This window comes from Cervus canadensis, chromosome 4 (assembly GCF_019320065.1).
Source record: "Cervus canadensis isolate Bull #8, Minnesota chromosome 4, ASM1932006v1, whole genome shotgun sequence".
Classification (NCBI taxonomy): domain Eukaryota; kingdom Metazoa; phylum Chordata; class Mammalia; order Artiodactyla; family Cervidae; genus Cervus; species Cervus canadensis.
Genome location: NC_057389.1, coordinates 103,787,244 through 103,800,840, shown reverse-complemented (window position 1 = coordinate 103,800,840; position 13,597 = coordinate 103,787,244). Strand labels below are relative to the sequence as shown.

The 13,597-nt window shown below is 57.3% G+C and overlaps 1 protein-coding gene across 7 annotated transcripts in view; it reads right to left on the bottom strand.

Moving 5' to 3' along the window:
* Nucleotides 1-13,108, bottom strand: part of KCNN1 (potassium calcium-activated channel subfamily N member 1) — a 37,363-nt gene extending 24,255 nt beyond the window's left edge. For 6 of the 7 annotated variants that reach the window (XR_006269153.1, XR_006269154.1, XM_043467323.1 and 3 more), the window contains exon 1: nucleotides 4,158-4,360. Coding sequence is in view for 4 of the 7 variants with exons in the window: in XM_043467323.1 (XP_043323258.1) it covers nucleotides 4,158-4,331 (174 nt within the window). In the remaining 3 variants the exon portion in view is untranslated. Of the gene's footprint in view, nucleotides 1-4,157; nucleotides 4,361-13,047 lie in introns of those variants that run through there. The other variant, XM_043467328.1, reaches the window with a different exon arrangement.
* Between the last annotated feature and the right edge of the window lie 489 nt (nucleotides 13,109-13,597).

Sequence of the window (13,597 nt, the reverse complement as noted above, 5' to 3'; positions counted from 1 at the left end):
CCAACCCAGGCTTGTCTCCTGACTTCTGGAACCTTGGACAAATTAATCTCACTCTACTGAGCCTCCAATTCCCTACCACTACCACGTAGAGTTGTCCAAAGGCCTGAACATACTTACACAGTCAAAGGGTATGGCCAGGGAGATATTAGGGACTGTGACTATGGCTATGAGACCCTCAGCTCCCTCCTGCCTGGATTCCAGGACCAAAGGAACAATCCAGGATTTAATTCTAAGATCCCAGAATTGAGGAATGCCCTGGCAGTCCAGTGGTTAGGACTCCGTGCTTTCACTGCTGAGGGCCCGGGTTCAATCCCTGGTCAAAGAACTAAGACCCCACAAGCCAAGGTGTGGCTAAAAATAAAGACATAAAATTTTAAAAAGAAAAAGATCCCAGGGAATTCCCTGGAGGTCCAGGCGTTAGGACTCTGTGCTCTCACTGCTGAGGAATGGGTTCAACCCCTGGTTAGGGAACTAAAAACCCTGTAAGCCATGTGATGCAGTCAAAAAAAAACAAAAAGATCCCAGCACCTTGGCCTGGTCCTGCGGCCTTGGGCCAGCCTCAGTTTCCCCACAAAGGAAACTGGCTACCGAGAAGCAGACAGGCTGATATGCTCTGACACCCTCAGATTCTATGCCTGCCTGGGGCCAGGCCCCGTGTGCCACGTGCAGGAGCAAGGACCTTGAAGACGGTGACATGCACAGGATGGGCCTGCCTGCAGTCCAACCTTGCCAGACCGTCCACTGCTCCACCCCAGCCCACTCCCTCACTCCTCACCCCCACAGGCACCCCCAGCTGCCACCACAGCCTGTGTTTACTGAACACCCACTACATGCCAGGCTCTGTCCTTCACACAGAGTTTTCTCCTTAATTCTCACAACATCCCCAAAAACGGGGTTCAAGGATTTGGCCTGTTGTACAGATGGGGAAACTGAGGCACCAGTTTCCCTTCACTGTGCGCTGAAGGGTCCGTCTCCTCACAAGGCAGATTCTGCATCAGGCTGCCTTGTGGGATTCTCCCAAGAAGCCAGGCGGCAGTGGGCTGTGGGTCCAGTGCTGTCCTCTTGGGAAAGGCTAAGCTAGCATGTGCTGGGGGCTCGGGAGAGGGGGCTGCGTGCAGAGACAAGGCACCTCCCTGGCCCTGAAACCACACTCCTGGGGGTGAGAGACTCAGACAATGTCACACCAGGACACACCACGATGAGCAAGGCGAGACACGGATGACCTTGGCCAGGGCACCAACCACCGCATGCCCTGCAGGACTACCTATGTCCACGTCCACCCCGCCCCCAGACAGTACATGTCCCCAGACGAGGGTGCCAACATACAGGAAGAACCCAAGAATTATGAGTCTTAGGACACGTCCCGCTTCCATCCATCCTCCCCACCAGGCTGTGGCCACCTGTGACCTAACGTTTCACAGTTTATAGGAGCTGGCCCCTCGTGGGCCCAGGACATTACAGTTTGTACGGGCTGATCGCCTGCAGGCCCAGCACTTCACAGTTTATAAGGCTGATCTTGGCCCTGATCTCTTTGTCCTCACAAGCACTCAGCTGCCACTGTCTTCTGGGGTGTCTTCTACTGTCTTCTATGGCCCCTGCTTGCTACCTGAAGGGCGTGAGCTGTTAGGTGGGGCTAACAGCCTACCCCCAGGACACACGCCGCAGCCCCAGACCTGCTCTTCCCCAAGAGACAAGGAGACCTCAGACAGCCCTCCCACCTCCCGTCCTGAAGGTGCAGAAGGGCCCCTGCCCAGGGCTTGAGGAAAACAGGCAGGAGAGGGGATGGCCTGGCAGACAGGACTGGGAGGGGGTGGGGGCGCTGCAAACGACCTTCTGAAATGCACCGATGAAGATGCAATTTGGGGATGTGACTCAGCCACCTAACACACAGGCCAAATTCAGCCACGCAGCGGCCATGCTCCTCCTTGCCTGGCAGCCGCGTCCTGACATGCCCTGGGCAGAGAGGGAGTGGGGTGGGGCATGCGGATAGGCAGCAGGTGACTTCCAGGAGGGCGGAGGCCTGGAGGGCCTTCCTAGGGCCCATCACGTTAATGCGGTTATTTGCGACTTAGTCGCTCAGTCGTGTCTCTTTTGCGACCCCGTGGACTGTAGCCCGCCAGGCTCCGTTCGTGGGATTTTCCTGGCGGACCAAGACCTTGATCAGAATTACTGCATTTAATCGCTATGGCTACTCAGCGAGGCAGGTGGCATTCTTACTCACATTTTACAGATGGGAGACAAGACTCAGAGAGGTTCAGCATGTTGCCCGAGGTCACACAGCCAGGAGGGGCAGGGGCTAAGTTAGTGCAGTCTGGAGGTGGCAGGACCTGCCTGGATCCCTGTTGTCCAGCAACTATTCGGAAAGGGAGCCAGTCTGGCGCAGCCCTTGAGGGGCCACAGAGCTCAGGGCACAGGAGTGGTGGCCGGCTGACACCTCCCATGACCTCATAGGAAGTGGAAGGACAGAGCGGCCTGCCAGAGATCTCACGGAGGAAGGGGCTGGCCCATAATCTAAAGACTGGGTGGGACCAGAAGGCCTTGGGCACAAGAGACCCCACTCCTCCCCAGGTTCACCTTCCCCTCCCTCATTGCAACCTGGGCCTAAAAGTGGGGTCCCCAGGATCCTCAGAGTTTTCCCAAAGAACCAGAAACTCCTATAAAACCCCAGCCAAGGTTTTGATGTCCATGAAAGGGTGTGTTTTTCTGGGTGAAGGCCCTGAGTTCTTCAAGGACTTCTTCTAAAAAGGGAGAAACACCCTGTGGGCCGTATTTGGTTTTGAAGGTTCTTGGAATTGCTAAAATTGTCTCACATGTCTGGGGCACAAGACCTCTGTTCCCTGAATGCTGGGGTAAGGAGATGAGCAGACCTGCCTTCTGCACCATTTCAAGAGATACTGTGGGAAACCTGTAGGCCAAGCGGGGCAGGGGGAACCCAGGAAGGCTCTTGAAGCAGAGAAGAAAGTGTGCAGGCAGCAGGGACCAAGGAGGCCAGCTCCTCTGAACTTTCCCACCCAACAGGAAGAGAAAGAAAATGACCAGACAGCAAAGGCCCTTGAGTGAGCTCTTTTACAAATGATGGGTTGATTACAGAGGGACCTTTAGGTGTTCCAGCCAGGACGAGGTCACTGCCACTTCCTCAGCTACTTCTTTAGTAACGGGGCAGCTTAGTGCCAACCCAGCAGGGTCGGTGACCAGAAAGAAATGAGATCTCACGTGGAAAATGCCTAGCACACAGTCATGGGTACGTTGTGGTGCCACTGCCCAACACCACAATCTGTCCTTCAGAGCTGGACCAGGAGAAAGTACCCCCTGCCCATTACTCTCAAAGGCAGAGCCTCCTTTGGGCAAAATGCCCACCTCACTGCTCCCAGGAACTGTGGACAGAGCAGCACATGGCAGAATCTTGTAGGTTTTGTGGGCAAGTTGTGGGCTGTGTGTCCCTGTGGAGGGTAGGGAAGGACCCCAAAACACTCCTCCTCCATTACTCTTCAGGCCCCAGCTCTGCTGGGTGGACAGGATCCATTTGTCCTCCCACCCTATGGGCTGTTGGAGAGTGGGTGCAGCAAGTCGTTGGCTGACTGCCCCATCCCTTACACATTCCCCCCTTCACCACCCATCCGGGTGCAATTAGCCTGCCCTCCCCAGTGCCCTCCACTCTGATGCGTCTCCATCAGCATCTCTGGCTCACCCCCAGCCTCCAGCACTCACATCTGAGGCCCCACCCTCCAGGACAGCCAGAACGGTGCGCTGTGCTGGGTACCCGACCTCTGTCCTGGGAGAGCTAGGGGGCCAGTTTTACGAACCCTGCCATGCTGCCCCTAACGGCTGGACAGAAGGGCCAGTGGTGAGGGTCTCGTTCCTCGCATTCCCAAGCCAGTCCTGGGTCACTGCCTCCACCCCGAGAGCTCCCCCACCGTATCTATGGAGTTGGGAGACTCAGTGCTCTGCCCCCGCCAAAGTGAACCCAGTACCCTCCCCCTCCAGGATGGGGATCCGTGAATCGACTCACTCGGGTAGTGCACATACACACAGTCCCCCACTGCCATGTCCTCTCGGTTGCGGACCCCACGGACATCCTCCCTCCTGGCCTCTGCCCCAAACGGCATCACACTCCGGGACATGTCTCCCTGGGTACCCCCGTCCATACCGCTCAGTACCTGCGGGACGCGGCTCGGGCGGCCGGACGAGGCTGGAAGGGAGAGGGACCCACGCGGCCACGGACCCCCAGGTCGGGGCCGGGGCCGGGGCCGGGGCTGCGGACGGGGCGGGCAGCAGCGGGCAGGCGCGAGGCCCCGGGGCGGTGGGGCCGGGGGCAGCGGCAGCTCTCGCATCCCCCGCCGCCCTGTACACGGGCCCGGCCGGGGGGGGGCGAGCTCCCGCCCGGGCCGGGAGAGGAGGGGGCGGTGCGACGCCAGCGGCGCGGCCGATTGGCCGAGCCCGGATTGGCACCGCCCCCGGCGACCCCGCAAGCCCCGCCTTCATTTAAAGATCCCTCATTCCCAGGCGCCCCCTTCGCCCCTCAGCGCGCGGCTGGTCCTCAAACTCACCCTCCTGCCCCGCGCGATGGAGAGGACCATGGCGAAGCGAAAACTCCCGTCCTCGAGAACTCCTAACCACCCGTTTTCCGAAATCAGGTCCCCAAACTCCAGCCACCTTTCAGCATTTGCGCACCTGGGGGCTGATCACAGCACGCACTTGCGGGGGTGACAACTTTGCAAAGTGACTGGCCACCTCCCTCCTGAAACGACCTCGTCAAACTTCCGCTCTGTGTGTGTGTGGGGGGGGGGTGGGGGGTCTTGGAGTGGGGAAACAAGATGATGGCAAGTAGAAAGTGCCTTGGAGCTGGGTGTGGGGGCTTTCAGGGCTGGGGGTGGGGGGTGCTTGCTGGGGCAAAGGCCATCTTCTTTGAGAGGAGAGAATCCACTCAGATTTAGCCCCCCACCCCCAGTCCTAAACTCCCCAAACCAATGCCAGGATGGCAGGCCAACAATAGATTATTTTTTGGGTCCCCCAAATGCTGCTCCTTTCCCCTGGTACTGAGGATGACCTTGGGCAACACTCATTCAATGTTCACGGAAGCTCAGAGGAGCTTTGGGGACTGGAAGGTGGAGAGCCCTTACCTCCTCCTTTCTCAGGCAGCCTCACCACCTCAGCCTCACCCTATCCCCACCCTGTCACCTGGGTGACTGAACCTGACTCTGTTCTCCCCGGCCTGAGGGCTCCTGGAGGCAGCAGTGCCCCCTTTTCTCTCCCAGTCCCCCATCTATTTTCCTCTTGGCCCTGAGCTTTGGGCCAGATCAGAAACATCTGGCTGCTCATCACTGCCTCCAGGCAGCTGTCTGTTCTTTCTGTGGTGCCCAGAAAATAGCTGCGCTGAATGAATGAGTGAGTGGACAGTGGCTTGGGCAGGGCTAGTCCCAGGGGTCAGTGATGGAGGTGAGGGTGAGTGGAGCCAGGTGATGGGTGGGGGGTCAACAGATGGGACTCCTAGTCCGTCATCTCCAGAGCCTGTCCTTGATCCCAGCCTGCTGGGAGCACCCTGAGGAAGGCCTAGCCATGGTCTGTGCTAGTTGGGAAGCAGAGGCCTGGGGACCCCAGGCCCTGTTGTGTCCACAGGGGCTCCGGGACTGTGGTTTGGGAACCGTAAGGGGATGCATTCTCAAACATGCTTCATCCTGCCTCCCTCCATCCATTTACCAGCCCCCCTTCCCAGGCCTCTGCACTTGCTGTTCCCTTGCCTGAGCCACTGGGGCCTCTTTCTAAAGCACAACAGTGACGGAGCCACCCACAGCTCCCTCGGGGTCTGGCACACATCCCTGTGTTGCATGCAGTGCCCTGGCCCCTGACGCCTGTGCCTGCCCCCATAAGGGTCCCTGCCCCACACAGAGCATTCTCGCCATGCCTGCGGATTGCCCCAGGCTTGCACAGGCTGCTGTCATGCCCCGGCAGCACCGGGCGTGTGTGCTCAGTCGTGCCCGGCTCTTTTGCCATGCCCCAGACTGCAGCACACCAGGATCCTCTGTCCCTGGGCTTCTCCAGGCAAGAATACTGGAGCAGGTTGTTCCTACTCCAGGGGATCTTCCCCACCCAGGGACTGAACCCGTGTCTCCTGCACTGGCAGGTGGATTCTTATCACTGCGCCATCTGGGAAGCCGCTGCAGTATCGGAATGCTTTCTGAATTCAAGTCCACTGTGTAAACATCCAGTAATTCACAAGAGCAACGACCACAGACTGCAGAGGCCCCTCCAGTCCTCCCATCCTACGCTCTGGGCTTCCCAGGTGACACAAGTGGTAAAGAACCCGCCTGTCAATGCAGGAGATATAAGACACATGTTCAACCCCTGGGTCAGGAAGATCCCCTGGAGGAGGGCATGGCAACCCACTCCAGTGTTCTTGCCCGGAGAATCCCATGGACAGAGGAGCCTGTCAGGCTACAGCCCGGGGTGGGGGTGGGGGTCACAAAGAGTCAGACACAACTGAAGCAACTCAGTAGACACTGAGTGGGATATATCTGAATTTCCATTCCAGAGCCTCTCAGCAGCCCACAGTTAGCTGGAAGGGACTCAAGGAGCATGAACTTAAACTGGGAGACCCTCAGGACTCGGACCCCAGGAAATGACCTACAGACTGGTGAGGAGGTAGAGGCTAAACACGACGCCCCTCCTCCAGGGCCCTGAGGTGTGGACCACAAGTTCAGGGCAGTGGCTGTGGGTCTGGGTGCAGGAGACATGGGAGAACCTCACAGAAACTGAAGCACCCAGAGGCAGAGGCAGTGGCCTGAGCTGGGGCAGACTGGCCACCTCTCCATCCTACCCCCAAGCTGCATATTCGCAGAAGTCTCAGACCCATCCTGGGTCTAACCAATGACTGCCTCAAAGGAGGCGGGACCCTGAATCCCCTGTGAGTGTGGGAATGGCAGAGTGGGGAAGGTATTCACTCACTCTCTCATTCATTCATTTATCCACACATTCATTCATTCATTCACACATCCACCGAGTATCTTCTCCAAGTGTGGTGCGGAGGATGCAGAGTCTGAGACAGGTATAAATCTTCCCCTCTTGGAGTTGATCTTCTCGAGGAAGGGAACCTTTATGGGTAAAGGACTAGTAAGGCTTCCACACAAAAGCACGGGAGGGACTTCCCTGGTGGTCCAGTGGTTAAAACTTCAAGCTCCCAGTGCAGGGGACCAGGGTTTGATCCCTAGTCAGGGAACTAGATTCACATGCCACAACTAAAAGACCCTGCATGCCCCAATTAAACATTCCGCATGCTGCAACGAAGACTGAAGATCCCACATGCCACACCTAAGACCCAGCACAGCCAAATAAATTAACTTAAAAAAAAAAAGAAAAATAGACAAGCTTAAAAAAAAAAGCATTGGAAAAGAATCCAGTGAAGTTGAGAAAAACGAGAACGGAGGTGGGAGCCTTTAACTAGGGTGTTCTGGGGTGGCCTCTTCAAAGAAGGAACATTTGAAAGCAGGCCAAGAAGCCAGCCCTAGAAAAGCTGAAGAAGGGTACACCCAGAGGAAGGCACTGCAAGGGCAAAGGCATTGAGGTGAGACTACTGAGAAGGATGTGATGGAGGAAGAGGAGGGAGACCGGTGGGGCTACAGTGAAGGAGTAAGTGGGGTGGGGGGAGTCACAGAGGCAAGCAGGGGTCCCACTCTCGGGGCTGTGTGCAGGACTCTGAGCAGAAAGGAAGTCATGAAGGGTTTAGCCCCCTAGTGTCCTGGCAACTGTGGGGGTGGGGATGCATTCCAGAGGGCTTGTTCCTGGGCTCTTCAGTATTCAGGGAGCCCCCACCCCGAGAAGTTTCATTCATTCTATCAGTATTTACTGAGCACCTCCTGTCTTCAGGGCTACTGTGATGACGAAGACACACAATATCCCCCAAACGCAGGTTTCAGGCCAGTGGGCAAGATAAGATATTGAATCAATCAATGAATACAACTGGCGCTTGCAGATGGCTCACAGGGGAGACGATGCCAGGGAGGGGTGGGAAGGGACCGCGCCTGGCCTCCTCTGTTACTTATCACGGGCAGCCCACCAAGGGAGCCCTCGGTCCCTACTCTAGAGGAGGAGATGGGAGCCTGGGGGTGGCATGCAGGCAGAGAAGGCTCTGTCATTAGCACAGAGTTCCCTTGAGCAGCAGGGAGACTCTCCATACCCACCAGGGGACCTGCCCTGGGGCTGTCTTGCTCATTCAGCTGGTAGCTGCATCCTTGCTCCAGACTCTAGCCTGCCCTCCCGTCCTTGCCACTCTGGGGCTCGAAGGCTCCAGACTAACTCTTCCTCCCCAGAGTCCCCCACATCTGACAGACCAGTCCATGATCACCTCTGAATTCATTCCAGACCACCCCTCTGTCCCCATCCCTACAGCTCCTGCCTCGGCACAAGGCTTGATTGTGAAGCAAGGTGCCCCGCTGTGTGGCTGTTTTGATTTGACCAGTATCCTTCCCCCTAATTCCAGCTCGTCCAGGATGTCAGAACGGGACCTTATTTGATCACATTATTGGTCTTTGCAGATGTGGTTAAATTAAGATGAGGTCTTCCTGGTGGCTCAGACAATAAAGAATCTGATTGCAATGGGGGAGCCCCGGGTTCAATTCCTGGGTCGGGAATGGCTACCCACTCCAGTATTCTTGCCTGAGAATTCCATGAACAGAGGAGCCTGATGGGCTACATTAGTCCATGAGCTTGCAAAGAATTGGACATGACTGAGCGACTAATACTTTTCACTTTCACATACTGCATTAGGGTGGGTGCTAATCCCATGACTGGTGTTCTTATAAGATCACGTGAAGATACAGACATGCACACAGGGCAGAAGGCTATGTGAAGACAGAGACTGGAGTGAGACAGCCACAATCGATGGAATATCTGGAGCCACCAGAGGCTGGAAGCGACCTCTCCGGGAGCCTCCAGAGGGAATGTGGCCCTACCATGTCTGGATTTCAGACCGTTGGCCTCCAAAATGCGACAGAACACATTTCTGTTGTTTTAAGCCAACCACAGTTGTAGATATTTGTTATGGCTGCCCCCCAAAACTCTTAGCATGGTCATGGAGAAGGGGCTGTCCCTCTCTGAGCCTCAGTTTCCTGAACTGGCCAATGAGGACCCTTCAAGGGCAAGGGGAGGAGTTAGGGAGCTAATCCCAAATAAATGTGCCACAAATACTGTGATGGCTGACTGGATGTTCCCCATTGCTACTAGCCTGATCATGACCTGGCCTTTTTTTTGGTGGCGGGCACACCTCACAGCATGCAGGATCTTAATTCTCAACCATGGCTCAAACCTGTGCCCCCTGCAGTGGAAGCTCGGAGTCTTAACCACTGGATGACCAGGGAAGTCCTGATCTGGACCATTTCAAAAGCTCCTTCCTGGCCTCTTGGGCTCCAGCCCAGTCTCTGCCAGGTCCCAGAAGGGATCTTTCCTTGCTAAAATATGATCATGCTGCTGCTAATTCTGAGTGCTCAGTGGCTCCATGTGGCCCTCACAGCATCTGTATGATTAGATCCCCAGCATGGCTCCAGCTGGCCATTGGCAAACTCCCTTCAAGACCCAACTCAGGGATTTCCCTGGTAGTCCAGTGCTGGGAAAGACTGAGAGCAGGAAGAGAAGGGGCAATGGAGGATGAGCTGGTTGGATGGCATCATCGACTCAAAGGACATGAGCTTGAGCAAACTCCGGGAGATAGCGAAGGACAGGCAAGCCTGGCGTGCTGCAGTCCACTGGGTCGCAGAGTCAGACGTGACTGAGCAACTGAACAACAACAGGGACTTCCCTGGTGGTCCAGGGGCTGAGACTCCTCGATCCTACTGCAGGGGGCCCGAGTTTGATCTCTGGTCAGGGAACTAGATCCCAGATGCTGCAACTAAGAGTTTGCATGCCACAACAAAGAACAACAACCCCAAGTGCCGCAACTAAGACCTGGCACAGCCAAATAAATTAATTAATTAAAAAAAAAAAAAAGACCAGCTCAAAGAGCAAGCACACCTCCTCCAGGATGCCTTCCTAGATTTCCCCTAGGCACAACGACCCCTCCTTCTCTCCCCGTGGTCCCTCAGCATCAGGCAGAAAACTGGCCCCAAAGAGTTAATCTTCCATGCCCAGCTCAGTCCAGAATCTGCCCACTTTTCTGCATCTCTGCAGCCCCGACCTGGTCCCAGCCAAACTGACTACTCAGATGCCCCTTTGGCCTCCCCTCTGGCCTTCTATCACTTCCATTCCTGCCCCAGTAGTCCTTGTTCTCCAAGGCAGCCACAGGGGCTTTTGAAAATCATAAATCATAATATACCTCTCCCCAGCTCACACACCATCCACAGCTCCCCATCGTTCTGTAGTCCACTCCTTCACCACAGCCCCTGCCTGCAGAAACCCCCACCCTCCTCCTCCACCTCTCTCCCGCTTGCTTATTCTGTTCCAGCCACACCAGTCTCCTCACTGTTCCTCAAACACGCCAAGCTCGTTTCTGCCTCAGGACCTTTGCACATGCTGTTCCCTCTGCCTGGTATGCTGCTCTCCTGGCTCTTGCCTGACTGGCTGCACCTCCTCTCTTGTGTCTCAGCTCAGGGTCAGCTCCCTGGAGAGGCCCAACTATGGAAGCCTCTCCAACCTCTCAGTCATTCTCTAACACATCTCTGTGTTCTGTTTTCCTCACTGTGTTCCCAGTGCCCAGCCCTGGGCCTGGCATACCATAACTGCTTAGTCTTTGCTGACTGATGAAATGACCCCACACATTTGACAATGGCATCTGGTCCCCGCCACACAGGCAGCTCACTGCCAAGCCCAGAATGTCAGTCAATATTCATAGGAGAAAAACGGATCAGAGGAGCTGCTCCCTGAGGGTTGTCTCTAGGGAGTGATGTCACAGGATCTGGATGGTGGAAACTACAGGGGTTTTAGAGCTACCCCAACTCAGTTCAACTCCCTCCTTCTGGCTTCGTGACTCTGGGTGGATCACTCAAGACTCTCTGAGCAGGTTCCCCACCACCAGTGACCTGAGAAAATGGACAGTGACTCTCCAGAGGGGGCTCTAGAACACACAGTCATGACAGTAATTATTATTATCATTATATTAGCAGTATTATTTCAAAGGTTGGCACTTTGAAGTCTCCAGTTTTTCTATCCAACTCCTGGCCCACCCCCCTGCTCCCAAAGGTGACCTGAACTTGTGACTCACTCACCCTGGAGTGCAGGGGTCTTCCTGATGAGACGCGATGAAAGGGATTGTCTGCTTTAGTCCCACTGGACGACCACTTGGCTGGCAGGGGGCTGTGGCCACTTTTCTTGCCCCCCCACCCCACACCCAACCCGTCAACCTGTAAAGACCAGACACGGGTTGTGGGGTGGAGCCAGGGTCCCAGGAGGGCAGGGTGCAGACAGCTCCCAGACTACAGTGATCTGTACTCTGACAAGCTGAGTTTTACCGTGTAAGTTTCAGGGTAACCTGTGATCAGTGGTGGCACTGTCTGTCCAGGTGGGGGCCTGTCTCCTTCTGTGGACCCCTCTTTGAACCCCTGTAGAGACACCCCACACATACTAGACCCCCTCCCTGGAGGCCCCCCTCCTTCCCCTGACACCCTCTATCTCCCTTTCTTTGTGTTGGTCCCTGTCTTCCTCTCCCACGCCCCCCCACCACACCCCCACCAATTCCTCCACCACAGGAAGGGTTGGGTGGGTGAGGCTGGCATGGGCTGGTGTGAGGATAGAGTTAAGGAATCACCAGCTTGACCAGCTCTATTCTTGGCTGCCCCTTAATTCTCCCGGGTCTGCAGCTGCCCTGGGGACTGGGGCTCCCTCACGGAAATCGCTGTCTCCAGAAGCCCCATGTGAGCAAGGTACCCTCATCCTGCCCTGGAGGAGAGGGCAGAAGGGGACGCATGATGGTCCCATGGTGCCGCAGGGTTGGGGAGACCTCAGAACGGGACTGAAGGGAAAACTCAGCCGGCTGTGAACATCACAGCCGCCCTTTCTTTTGCCAGAGGTCTGGGGTGGGGGCTCATGGCCAGGTTCATGGCTCTGGTGCAGCCTGTTCTAGCCAGGGGACCTTTTGAAGTTGACCCTGGCCCTTCGGAGGGCAGGGAATTGTAGAAGGTCAATAGCCGGTGAGTGATCAGAGTGGAAATTATTCTATAGGCTCACAATGCTTGGCTTGCCTATCTGGAATTCCCCCCACCCCCAAGGGTTTCCTTCCAGTTCTTGGGCTGGCTTGGGGAGGGGGGCTAGGAGGCAGGAGAGACCTGGAAGCCAAAAGGAAGGAGCCAGGTCGGGGGTGTGGGGGGTTCTCCATTCAGTCCCATCGGGGCCTCTGGCAGGGCAGAGAGATTAGGGAGAGTGACAGAAACCCTCCTTCCTTTCCAGGGCCCCCAGAGAGGGCCCTCACACCTGTGGTTAAACGCAGGGAGCGGAGGACCCTAGAGCTGACACCACCGGCTGGCTTCTAAGGTTAGTGAGCCACAAACCCCCCCGCTCTGCTCCTGCCCAGCTGCGTGACCTTGGCTAAGTGCTAACCCTCTCTGGGCCTCGCTCCCTGTCCGCGGGGGTGGGGGTCAGAGGAGAAGAGAGAAGAGCCGAGAGCTCCAAAGAGCAGGCGCTCAAACGCACAGTAGGCTGGCAGGTGGGGTTTCCTTCTACTCCGCAGCAAGGCCGGCCGGGGGAATCCCTGCCACAGACTGGGAGAGAAAGACCGGGGGGAGGGGGGAGGAGGTGGGGAGGGGGCAGTGGGGCCAGTCCTCCCGCTTCCCAGTACACTGAGGGCCGCGCGGGAGGGTCCGCATGTCTCCACCCTCACCTCCGTGGGAGGCTGTCTCTGCATCCCAAATTCCGGGAGCGGAAGCCCCCTTCTCCAGGTTGGGGGCCCTGGAGCTGACTCGGGGCTTGGTGTTGAGTAGGGTGAGGGATGGAAGGGGGTTTCCTTCCCTTCCGCAGCTCCCGCTTTGAATTCTCCGAGTCGGGCAAACCCTGGCCGATACTCCCACCGAGGAGACGGCGAGTGCCGCGGAGACCTCCACCCTGTAACCCACCCCTCTACTGCCTACTCACCGGCCGGAGTCGGCCGCGGCAGCTGGAGCCCCAGCGCCTGGCCCGAGCGCGAAGACAAGTGCCCGGCCGGGCAAGGGCGTGTGAGCCGGGAGGGAGTGTGCGCGCCGCCGCAGAGCTGACCCCCTCCCCGCCGTTCCGGGCCCCGCCCCGCCGCCCTGGGAGGGGGCGCCGACCGCGCCGAGGGAGAGGCAACCGGCGGCTGCCACCGCGCGCCCCCTCCCCCGCCACGCTGCTCTAGAAGTGGGGGGCGGGAATCCCCGTCTCGCGCAAGCCCCCTCCCCGCAGGGGTGTGCCAGCAAATCTCCGACCAGGTTCCAAGAGCCGAGAGGACCCTCTGCCGCCGCTGGCCCGCGGCGCTCATTTTTTAGGTGGGGAAACTGAGACCCAGGGCGGGGGGAGCCCCTGGCCCCGGCCCAGCGACCTAGCAGCACAGAAGACAGCTGTCCGCGCCCCCCCACCCCACCCCCGGGGACCGCTCCCGGGATCGGGGGAAGGAGCCGAGGCCAGGGCAACAGAGCAAGACTATTAAGCGCCCCCCTCCACGAACCCT